This window comes from Schistocerca gregaria, chromosome 1 (genome assembly GCF_023897955.1).
Source record: "Schistocerca gregaria isolate iqSchGreg1 chromosome 1, iqSchGreg1.2, whole genome shotgun sequence".
Classification (NCBI taxonomy): domain Eukaryota; kingdom Metazoa; phylum Arthropoda; class Insecta; order Orthoptera; family Acrididae; genus Schistocerca; species Schistocerca gregaria.
The window spans coordinates 261228503-261240824 of record NC_064920.1 but is presented as its reverse complement, the minus strand read 5'-3'; the positions used below and the strand labels follow the sequence as shown (position 1 = coordinate 261240824).

Here is a 12322-nt window from a genome sequence, read left to right as displayed (position 1 = left end):
GGCGGTGAATTGAGGAAGTACAGTACATACTGACGAAACTAAAATGAGCTCTAAAATGGAAATTAAGAGTTTCCGGACACATGTCAACATAACATCTTTTCTTTATTTGTGTGTGAGGGATGTTTCCTGAAAGATTGGCCCTACCTTTTTGTAACACCCTGTATAAGAACACAATAATTTCCATCCCAAAGAAAGCAGGTGTTAATATGTGTGAAAATTACTGAACGATAAGTTTAATAAGTCATGATTGAAAAATACTAACACGAAACCTTTACAGGCGAATGGAAAAACTGGTAGAAGCCCGCTTCAGGGAAGATCAGTTTGTACTCCGTAGAAATGTTGGAACACGCAAGGCAATACTGACCCTACGCATTAAATAAGAAGATAGGTTAATGAAAGGCAAACCTACGTTTCTAGCATTTGTAGATTTTAGAGAAATCTTCTGACAATGTTCACTGGAAGTCTCTCTTTCGAATTCTGAAGATGGCAGGGGTAAAGTGAGGGGAGCGAAAGGCTCTTTACAATTTGTACAAAAACCAAATGGCAGGTACAAGAGTCGAGGGACACGCAAGGGAAACAATGATTGAGAAGGGAGTGAGACAATGTTGTACTCTATCCCCGATGTTATTCAATTTATATAGTGAGCAAGCAGTAAAGGAAACAAAAGAAAATTTTGGAGAAGGAATTAAAGTCCATGGAGATGAAATAAAAATTTTGAGTTTTGCCGATGACACTGTAATTCTGTCAGAGACAGCTAAGGATGAGGAAGCGCAGTTGAACGCAATGGACAGCATCTTGAAAGGAGAATATAGGATGAAAACCAACAAAAGCAAAACGAGGATGATGAAATGTAGTCGCATTAAATCATGTGATACTGATGGAATTATATTAGGAAATGAGACGCAAAGAAGTAGTAGAGGTGTTTTGGTATCTGGGAAGCAATATTAACTAATGATAGTCGAAGTAGAGAGAATATAAAATGTAGACTTGCTATTTTTAAGGAAGTGGAGTGCAGCCATGTATTGAAGTGAGACATGGACGATAAATAGTTTACATAAGAAGAGAATAGAAGCTCTCCAGACCTCTTGCTACAGAAAAATACTGAAGATTAGATGGGTAGATCACGTAACTAATGAGGAGGTACTGAATAGAAATGGGGAGAAGAGGAATTTGTGGTACAAATTGACTAGATGAACGGATCGGTTGGTAGGACAAGTTCTGAGGCCTCAAGGTATCACTAATTTAGTACTGGTGGGAAACGTGGAGAGTAAAAATCGGAAAGGGAGGCCGAGAGATGAATACATTAAGTAGGTTCAGAAGGACGTAAGTTGCAGCACGGTTAAAAACCGTCTATATTATAACAATGTGTTATGTTTATTAGTGAGGCAACTGCAGACATTTTTTTTGGATTCCTGTACGTGATTTACGACGATGCTGGGAAACTGGGGCTGAAATTATCCATCAGGTGTTAATCTCAGTTAGAGAGAGTCAGTATTGAACTGCTCAGCGACACGATACCTTACATCTGAAACACTTTGTGTCAATATTCCCGAACACTTCGTCCAAGCTGAGCTTGCAGTTGAGTGATACTTCGGTCAGTGCACTTCATGACGACTTACAATCATTGTTCAGCGACTCCAGGACCTCGTTGTTCTGTCGCAGTGTGGGCACCTCCACCAGACGCAGAGGCGCTTTCTCTTCTATATGCGCCTCAACCACCAGGTCATCTACTAGCTGCAACAAGAAAATGTTGGGAGTCATTATTTAGTTACACCGAAAAACACTGATAGCTATACAGAAACGCTGAAACTAAAATTCGTTAGTAGTAGAATCTGACATTAACATAACACCCACTATGCAGTTTCTTGAAATAAGGGAATGGAAATCATGCATCGAACAAGGTTCTTAAGGCCGGAGAAACCATCCTCGTCATGTATTCCGACAATTTACATAGTTCGTGGTCACGCAAAATCCGAGGTTTTACGGCGCTGTTACTCGCTTTAATGGCTAGAGGGATCTTTATACTGGATTATCTCTTCCATTATCTCAATCTCCTCCATCGCAACAGACAGAGCTTTTGTTGTCACTGTCATTGTGATCCAGCTGGTAACCACAGGTCTGAACCTGGTCGGTGACAGAGAATTTTCTGTATTTGTTTATGTTAGTATTATCTACTTGACTTTATCAACAAGCAAGAGATAGTACTCTCTTCTCGCTCTATAGTCTCCCAACACACTTCTTTCACTCAGGTATAGGAGGAGTTGGGTACAAATCTCCATCTGGCTATATAGTTTCCCTACATGAATTAAAGAAAATGTCGAGGCAATTCATGTGGAAAGAGCAAAACGGATTTCGTTACCTGTCCCTAACTTATGTGAATTTGAACTCTGCTTCCAATAACTTCCTTGTCAAGGGGACATATTCTCCTATCTTCCTTTATCGGTTACCTTTTTTTTCTATACTGGGTCCTGTACATTGTATTTGTTATTACTTTCACTTCATATGCCATTTCCTATAGCCAAAATCTGTGTGTGTGTGTGTGTGTGTGTGTGTGTGTGTGTGTGTGTGTGTGTATGCGTGTGTGTGAGTGAGTGAGTGTGTGAGGGGGGGACAGAGACAGAGAGAGAGAGAGAGAGAGAGGGAGGGGGAGGAAAGTGGGGGGATGATGGTGGGAATATCTTGGTCAACAACTTCTTCTCATTCTTAAGCAAATAGTCTTGTACTTAGATCTAATTATGAATTAGTACCTTCAGTGAAGTGCAAGTAGTGTAAAATCACAATACTAGTGATGAACGACAAGGTCTCAGGATGACGAGCAAATACACGTAAACAAAGATCGGTCGAACAGATGTTTTATAAACCGATTCTTTCATGGGCGATTAATTACGTTTACTTAAGAGTCTTACAACAAACAGCTACAGAGTATCCTATTGTCCTACAAGTTATATTACGTGATTATTCTACTCAAGCACAGTCAGGACAGTAGTTACTGATTCTAATGGCTTATTACCAATAGTGTAATGACTTGGACCTATTCGCCTCATTATGCACAACATGTTACATGTATTTACATCCAGTATCTGTATCAATCGTCAATCCTCATCAGTTCGCTGCTATCAAATGATTGTTGTGAGGCATGTTAAATTTGTTACCACAAAGTCTCTGTATCTATCGACAATCCACTGCAACTCCATGCTATCAAATGGCTATCTATATATACCTGTGTACGTGCACTTATCTCTTTTGTTGTATTATTATGATCGCTAGGTCTCTTGTATAATTTAGAATTATTTGTATAAAGGTTGTAGCACCTTTTGTAACGTTATTTCAGCAACTATTGGCGAGGATAGCTAGCTGGACATGTACGACGGAATGATTTCTTTTTCTCCCTCAATGAGATAAGACCAGTTCTGGCGTACTCCTTTATCTGATGATAAAAGTTGACTTCGCAGGTTTGCACTAGCTTTAATTCTGCACGATGGCCATCACTGTTCAGATTGAAAAACCTCGCAAGAAAGAGAAAACTGCATAGCAAAGACAAAATGGGTGGTCCTTGCCAAAAGAAGTCTCCTAGTATAAACACTGGTCTTAATTTGAGAAACAAATTTCTGAAAACATACGTTTGGAGCACAGAATTGTGTGGAAGTAAAACATGTGCTGTGGAAAAACCGGAGCAGATTATAATGGAAGAGTTTGAGATATACTAATACAGAAAAATGTTGAAAATTAGCTGGATGACAAGGTTAGGAAGAGTTTCTTCGTATAATCGCCGAAGAAAAGAACGTATGGAAAACACTGAACAAGTATTGACAAAAGTACACGGCATGTGTTAAGACAGCATGGTACCAGAGAGAAGTTTTTTGTATGCCAACCTATTCATCTCAGAGTAGCACATGCAATGTACATCCTCAATTATTTGCTGAATGTATTCCAGTCTCTGCTTCCCACTACAGTTTTCATCCTCTAAGCTCCCTCTAGTACGACGGAAGCTATGCCTTGATGTTTTAACAGAGGTCCTGCCATCCAGTCCATCTTCTTGTCAATGTTTGCCATATACTCCTTTCCTCGGCGATTCTTTAGAGAGAATCTTCATTCATTACCTTATAAGTCCATCTAATTTTCAACATTCTCCCGTAGCACCACATCTCTAATGCTTCGATTCCCTTCTGTGCAGGTTTTCCCACAACCCATGTTTCACTAACACACAATGCTGTTCTCCAAGCATATGCTCTCAGAAATTTATTCGTGGAATTAAGGCCTATGTTTGATACTAGTAGACTTCTCTTGACCAGGAATGCCTCCTTCCCAGTACTAGTCTGTTGTCGATGTCCCCCTTGCTCTGTCTGCTATGTGTTATTTTGCTGCCTAGGTAGCACAATTCCTTAACTTCAACGCTTCGTGATCACCAATATCGATATCAGGTTTCTCGCTGTTCTGAGTTATGCTACTTCTCATTACTTTTGTCTTTCTTCGATTTACCCTCAGTCCTTATCCATATTCTTACTGTTTACACTCTTCATCCCTTTCAGCAGATTCTTTAAGCCTTCTTCACTTCGTAGCAATGTCAGCACTGATATCTTTTCATCTCGAATTTATATTCCGTTCTGGAACCGTTCTTTTATTTCCGTAATTGTTTCTTCGAGTGAATGGTGCAGGGTAAAAACTGTAGATGATGACAGATATTGATTGCAACTAACACAAGTAACTAAGGTCGTCTGATGCAAGAGTTACTCTGAAGTGAAGAGGTTGTTACAGGAGAAGAATTCATGGCGAGGTGCATCACACCATTCAGAAGACTGCTGTTACAAAACAGGGCGGCTCCCCCTGTCGGAGGTTCGAGTCCTCCCTCGGCCACAGATCTGTATGTTGTCCTTAGCTTAAGTTAGTTAGATTAAGTGGTATGTAAGCCTAGGGACCGATGACTTCCGCAGTTTGGTCCCAAAGGAGCTTACCACAAATTTCCAAATTTTCACAAAAAAGAAGTTCACTCTAGTACCAAGGAAGCTCTCTTACTGTTCCTAGTACAAACATAGTTCCACATTAGAGGTATCATGGTCAGTATAACAGAAGTAACAGTCGCCTGTGAAGCGGCATTTGCGCCCCGTTGCCAGTGGTGGGCATACCTGTCGAGGGTTGATGTTGATGCGGAGGTTGTAGGCCCCTATTTCTCTCTGCAATAGCTCCTCATACGTCAAGTTGAAGGTTACTTTTTTCTGCGCCTCAACATTCACCAACACGTGTACCACTTTGGAATCGCGTGCACTGCAACATTCGATGGTAACATTACGCTAACAAGTAAAAATAACGTAAGATATTTGTAATATGGTGAATGAAAGTCACAAACTCGTTCATCCGCGCCCGCGCACGCTAGGAAAAACACACACAAACACACACACACACACACACACACACACACACACACACACACACACACACGAACACAAGGAAACACAAATATCCATGAACCTTTTAGATCCCTCTTCTAGATAACTATTAGGAGAGATATCAGTAAATCTGGATTCATTTCATTGTCAATTTCTTTCTCCAAAGTTCGGAAAACGTGACGCACTTAAGAATGGTTGAACATATCTGTGGAGGAGATTAGTGTTTAACGTCCCGTCGATTACGAGGTCGTCAAAGACGGAAGAGTGAGCAGAAGCTCGGATTAGGGAAGAATGGGGAAGGAAATCGATCGTGCCCTTTCACAGAAGACATCCCGGCATTTTCCTGAAGTGATTTAGTGACATCAGAGAAAATCTAAATCAGGATGATCGGACGAGGATTTGAACCGTCGTCCTCCCGAATGAACATGTCTGTAAATTAGATTCTGTGTCACTTACAATGGTGGTTTCAGAAGGGCCTCGTCACTGAATATACCACGTACCATGTCTCTTACCATGTATTAAGATATCTGATTTCACCTACTAGGAGTTTTTGAGATTTATCTAAGGAATTTGCCTCTGCATTTCGCAACACTATTCTGAAGAAACTCAAAGTTTAATGCTTTTACGGAAAAATGAATAAGTGGATCACGTCATATTTAACCGATAAGACGCAGGGCTCATTTTTCATAGCTCATGCAGCTTTTACGATGAATCTCCCGAGTGACAAAAATTACTACTGAATACTTAATTTTATTTTAGTCTACAATTTAAAGAAAACTGTCCTCAGACTATTGATTTCTGTCAGTAGTGACCGTCTTCAGATCTGCAGAAAACAAGGAAGCCAAACACAGCTGTGGACAGTCTATACTTTGTAATCAAGTATTATGTTACAATGAAAAGCATTACTGTCATACATATGAAATATGTGCTTAAAATGTGATGAAGCACGCCTGTTCAAAACATTTCCTGATTAATAAATTCGGTGTGGAATCGTCAAATAAATCTATTTAGTTTATAGTCTGGTGATGATACGTTGTTCACGACTGGCATTTTAATCTGAAACAGAAGGTGTAGAAGTTCCGCATTCATCAGTTTCAGCGATTTCTTTTCGAATTCTTTAAGAAGTTGGTTTGCTGTTTTGCTGTTCAGTTTAGATAGTTGTGTCTTTGTGAACAATTATTTCATTTTTTGCAAATAACACTTCTGTTTTATCAATACAACCCCGTGCATCTTTGCTGCTTCACATGTAATTTTAGTCTGAACTAAGACACGCCTGACTTTTTCTTCTTTACATTTATGCAGCAAACTAAGTTCACCATCATTCAGCTTGATATTTGTTTAGTCAGTTACTTCGGAATTGAAGCAATGTTAACCAAAGGCAAACTTAGTTTTTGCAATATTTGAAGTCTGAAATTTCGACAGTTTTCTAAAATTTTTATTTCACTTCTTTTCGATTTTTTAACATTATTCTGAACCCTATCAGAAATCTCTTGTCACAAAGGTTGAAATTTGTTACAAAAATATTCTTTACTTACTTGTAAATGTTGTTCAAAAACTTCTCTATTAAATACCTTTTTTCGGTTCATGTAACTAGACCTTCATTCTGTTAATCTCAGTTTTTGTTTTAACTGATAAAGAAAATGTTGAATCCTGTTTAATTTTCACCTTGGCTTACGGCACCTGCTCCAATACATTGCTTGTTGCTCCTAATATTGATTATCTCGGAACTTATTTTTTGTTTTAGTTCACGGAGCCTTTTACTCTTGTGTAAACAAGACATGGCGGTAGTGTCAGAAGCTGTAACATAATGAAAACTTGTGATCAATGATCTGCAGTATTTGTTTCGCTTGATCCAGTCCATGATCATAACAAAGAAAGATCTTCACCTGAGGATAAAGAAAGAATTTGTGATCACTGACTATAATAAAATAAACATAATCTACACTTCCTGGATCTCTGTTTTTATTCACAACAATGTCGCAGGTAGTGAAATTATTACTGGCGACTTGCAGGGCTCGATTCTGGGGCCCACTGACCCTCCACGTTGAAGCGATGAAGCCGAAATAGTGAACTTTCGTCGTAATATGAGCGGCATAACGAAGCTCACTAGATGAGCAACAGCAGAAGAAGAAGCAATAAATGAAAAGTTCAAATGTATTATTGATTGGTTCTGGCCAAATAGTCTACTACTTAATTTATAAGCACCGTTTATTCAATTCTTTATGAGGCAAATCATAAATAACAATACAGCTTGAAGGAGAGGAAATACGGAAAACTGATTGATCTAACCATGAGTTATAGATCTTCTCAAACGCTTGAGTTCAGGGACAGTTTCTATTGGTCTAATTGCTGATTTTCGATATAAAAGCATTTTAAAAGTAGCTTACTTTTCTTATACGTTTTTTCATTAACGTCATGAGAAATAATTTTATGGGGCAATTTCGCGTGTAGATACAAATTATTCATTGCAAGGAGACATCCTGTAATAATAATATCTTATGTTGGCTCTCATATTTCATTTAGGTGAGCGTTTAAAAACTAGGAACACTAACAACTTACTCACAACAGATTTACTTGCTTAAGGAGTTATTTTGTTACCAGTCAGGGGCAATTGGAAAATATCATGTCACCAACCTTGTCTGCTAAACGAGCCGTGATCTAAGGAAAGTTCTAGAAAAAAAAAATGGTTCAAATGGCTCTGAGCACTATGGGACTTAACATCTGTGGTCATTAGTCCCCTAGAACTTAGAACTACTTAAACCTGACTAACCTAAGGACATCACACACATCCATGCCCGAGGCAGGATTCGAACCTGCGACCCTAGCAGTCGCGCGGTTCCGGACTGAGCGCCTAGAACCGCTAGACCACCGCGGCCGGCAGTTCTAGAAAAAAGTTGAGATTATTCCTGCCTGACAGCTCTTTCTACTCAACAAATGAACTCCTGGGCAGATAATATACGTTTGTGATTGCGTTGCACTTACGAAAAATAGTTGTAGAACTTTAAAAACTTTGTTTTGTACGTGGCCAGCATGCAGATATATCTTCACAGAGAAAAAATATCTTCTTTTTGAATACACTGGTATGTTCCACATCGTAGCGGGTGGTCATGAATATGATAAATAAAGCACATAAAGAAACGTATACAAACACACAAACACACACACACACACACACACACACACACACACACACACACACACACGTTTATGATGACAAGACCCTAGGTTGCTATGAAGTGCATTGTTATTGCAGTCGATTATTGGATGAAAATCTGGCAGCTGCTTGGCTGTTGGCATGTGCCGCAGCCTCTGAGACGTTACTACAGCTGTGTGTGTGTGTGTGTGTACCCACCTGACAGCGACGTGTGCTGCGCCTCGCCCTTCCGCCACCGCTGCCTGGTACTGTTGCCGGGCCTCCTCTTTGCCTCGCACGAACGCCTCATACGCCACGTCGTCCATCTCTCTGCAACAACAGTCACGCACGTTTCTCACTTTCCTCCTACAAAATTTGCAGTCAGTTTATGTGTCGAAGGATAATAGCAGAACAGGACGCATGAACGATAAACTTCATTTCATCAGCTCAAAACCCCTCTTCATGCAGAATCTAAAGGCACAGTAAATCCTCATTACAGGTACATCAATTTATTTCTCTCTTAATTTGTTATAAATTTGCTTCAAATCATCTTATTTTGTATACAAGCTGATGTACAATCACAATAGCAATGAGATGCCACCGATGAGCGGCGTGTAAAACCAACCAGCATTATGCATTGAACATAAAATATCTGTATTCGATAATAAAAAACAAAATTCTGTATTCAGTAGTACACTGGAGTGAATGTGTCGTGGGATAGCGATATGCAGATTCGCAGACGGCGGTATTTACCACATACACAAATTATGACAGGCTAGTACATTAGCGGAACTGACATTTGTACTCAGGTGATTTATGTCAAAGGGTTTTAGACGTAATTAAGACCTCACGGCGGGAATTAACAGACTTTGAACACGGAACGGTAATTGGAGCTAGACGCATTGGACAAATGGTTCAAATGGCTCTGAGCACTATGGGACTTAACAGCTATGGTCATCAGTCCCCTAGAACTTAGAACTACTTAAACCTAACTAACCTAAGGACATGACACAACACCCAGTAATCACGAGGCAGAGAAAATCCCTGACCCCGCCGGGAATCGAGCCCGGGAACCCGGGCGCGGGAAGCGAGAACGCTACCGGACGACCACGAGCTGCGGACACGCATTGGACACTCCATTTCTAAATTCGTTAGGGAATTGAATGTTCCAAGTTCCACAGTGTCAGGAGTTTGTCGAGGATACCGAATTTCAGGCATTGCCTCTCACCACGGACACCGTAAAGGCCGATGGCCTTTACTTAACGACCGATAGCATAGGGTTTCGTGTAGAGTTGTCAGTGCTAACAAACGAGCAGCATTGGGTGAAATAACACCACAAATCAGTATGGTACGTACGACGACCATATTCGTTAGATCAGGGAGGAGAAATTTTGCGTTAATAGGCTATAGCTGCTGACGACCGAAGCGAGTGCCTCTGCTGACAGCATGTCATCACCTGTAACGCCGCTCCTGGGCTCGTGACCACATCAGTTGAACCCTAGACGCCTGGAAAGGCCTTGCCTTGTCAGATGCATCCAGAATTCTGTTGGTAAGAGCTGGTGGTAGCGCAGACCCCAAGATGCCATGGACCAAGATTGGGAGCGAGGCACTTTGCAAGATGCTGATAGCTCCATAAAGGTGTGGGTTGTGTTTACATAGAATGGACTGGATCCTCAGGTTGTTCGGCTGCTTGGAGATCATTTGCAGCCATTCAGGGACGTCAAGTCCCAAACAACGATGGAATTTTTATTCATGACAGTGTCCTATGTCAACAAGCCACAGTTGTTCGCAATTCGTGAGAAGACCGTTTTGAAAGTTCAAGTGAATGATTTGGCTACCCAAGTAGTCCGAGATGAATTCCATCGTACCAGAACAAAGTTCATGCTCCCACGGTGATAGATACCTCTGTTGTAGTATTATCAATAACTCTATAGGTTTTGCCATGTAATGAAATGCCTTCAGTCACCTCATACACATGCACAAAACCCGGCACCGGTACACATTCGTTTCTCTGGACGGCTATAGAAGCACAATGGCTAATTATTTCTTCAGAGGACATTCAACTACTTGTTGAGTCCATGCCAAGTTGCTCCACTACGTCGGGCAAACGGAGGTCCAATACATTGTTAGGGGGTATCCCATGACCCACTCTTGACAGTTCTTATTACGTCATTCATATCCAGCAAAGGACTTGGAAGAGCAGTTGAACGGAATGGACATTGTCTTGAAAGGAGGATATAAGATGAACATCAACAAAAGCAAAACGATGATAATGGATTGTAGTCGAATTAAGTCGGGTGATGCTGAGGGAATTAGATTAGGAAATGAGACACTTAAAGTAGTAAAGGAGTTTTGCTATTTGCGGAGTAAAATAACTGATGACTGTCGAAGTAGAGACGATATAAAATGTAGACTGGCAATGGCAAGGAAAGCGTTTCTGAAGAAGAGAAATTTGTTACCATCGAGTATAGGTTTATGTGTCAGGAAGTCGTTTCTGAAAGTATTTGTATGGTGTGTAGCCATGTATGGAAGTGAAACATGGACGATAAATAGTTTGGACAGGAAGAGAATAGAAGCTTTCGAAATGTGGTTGGTAACACATGTTCTGAGGCATGAAGGGATCACAAACTTAGCATTGGAGGGCAGCGTGGAGGGTAAAAATCGCAGATGGAGACCAAGAGATGAATACACAAAGCAGGTTCATGATGTAGGTTGCAGTAGGTACTGGGTGATGAAGAAACTTGCACAGGATTGGGTAGCATGGAGAGCTGCATCAAACCAATCTCAGGACTGAAGGCCACAACAACAACAATCCAACTCGTCCGAGCAAGGCGGGTTAATGTAGAACTTGGCTTTTTCCATACAAATATTGGACGGGACAGAAGTAATCCCAATTGGAAATATTTGGCAGAAGATTTCCAGTTCTAGCATTCGCTTGATGCCCGAGGGAAACTTCCCTGAACAATGGATCGACACCGCAGATTGGAAATGTTTTAATTTGTTTCTGTGGCAATGAGTTTTAAGTTAAAATTGTGTGAATATGTATTGTTTGTGAATATATGATTGTATGTATATGACGTATGAATGTGTGTGAGAAGACTGAAGCCACTTCATCACATGGCAAAACCTATAGAGTCATTGATAATACTGCAACAGCGTTATCTGTCAGTGTGGGAGCATAAACTTTCTTCTGGCTAACGACAGGTCACTGAAATACCCTACCGTTACTGTCTGTTCATAATGTCCTGATTCAGGCCCTCCTAGTACTAAATCGGTTTAAGTCACGCGACCTATGTCAACTAATATTTTGTGTCCTGCCTCTGCCGATACCGAAGATCTGACAATACAGTGTCTTTATTTGCCGCAACTGTTACGAAGTGGCTGTTGTACCGTACGGTGAAAAACCAGTAGGCACATGTGTGGTGACAGCATTGCTTGACGAAAGCGGCCTGATTCCCCCCTACACCACTTGGCAGTCAAGTGCTGGAAGGTGCTCTCCCCTGAGAATTTGTTCGGTCTGTTGTGAACAAACTGAACTCTGAATTTTCGTTTCACTAAAACTGTATTAATTACTGAAATGTACTGTTCTGACTATTCTTTCAAGATTTTTACTGCACTTGTTTTCATTTGCAGTATGGGGAAAGAGAGACATTCCAATGCGTACATTGCTGCAGAGAGGATTATAACAAACGGTCTCGTTATCGACAAACACACAAGAGGCAAAAAATTATTTTATTAAATCAATTCACTTCAACGGAAGTAATTGAAAGTGACTATTATTTTCAGTGAAATCTACTGAAGTCGA

General features: G+C 40.6%; 1 protein-coding gene across 2 annotated transcripts in view; it reads right to left on the bottom strand.

The window, feature by feature from the left end:
• LOC126339755 (inter-alpha-trypsin inhibitor heavy chain H4-like) overlaps positions 1–12322 on the bottom strand; it is a 154481-nt gene that overhangs the window by 106553 nt on the left and 35606 nt on the right. For both annotated transcript variants that reach the window (XM_050001659.1, XM_050001660.1), the window contains exons 3-5: positions 8737–8847; positions 5124–5262; positions 1620–1734 (exon numbers count right to left, since the gene is read on the bottom strand). In XM_050001659.1, coding sequence (XP_049857616.1) covers positions 1620–1734; positions 5124–5262; positions 8737–8847 — 365 coding nt within the window. The remainder of the gene's footprint in view (positions 1–1619; positions 1735–5123; positions 5263–8736; positions 8848–12322) is intronic.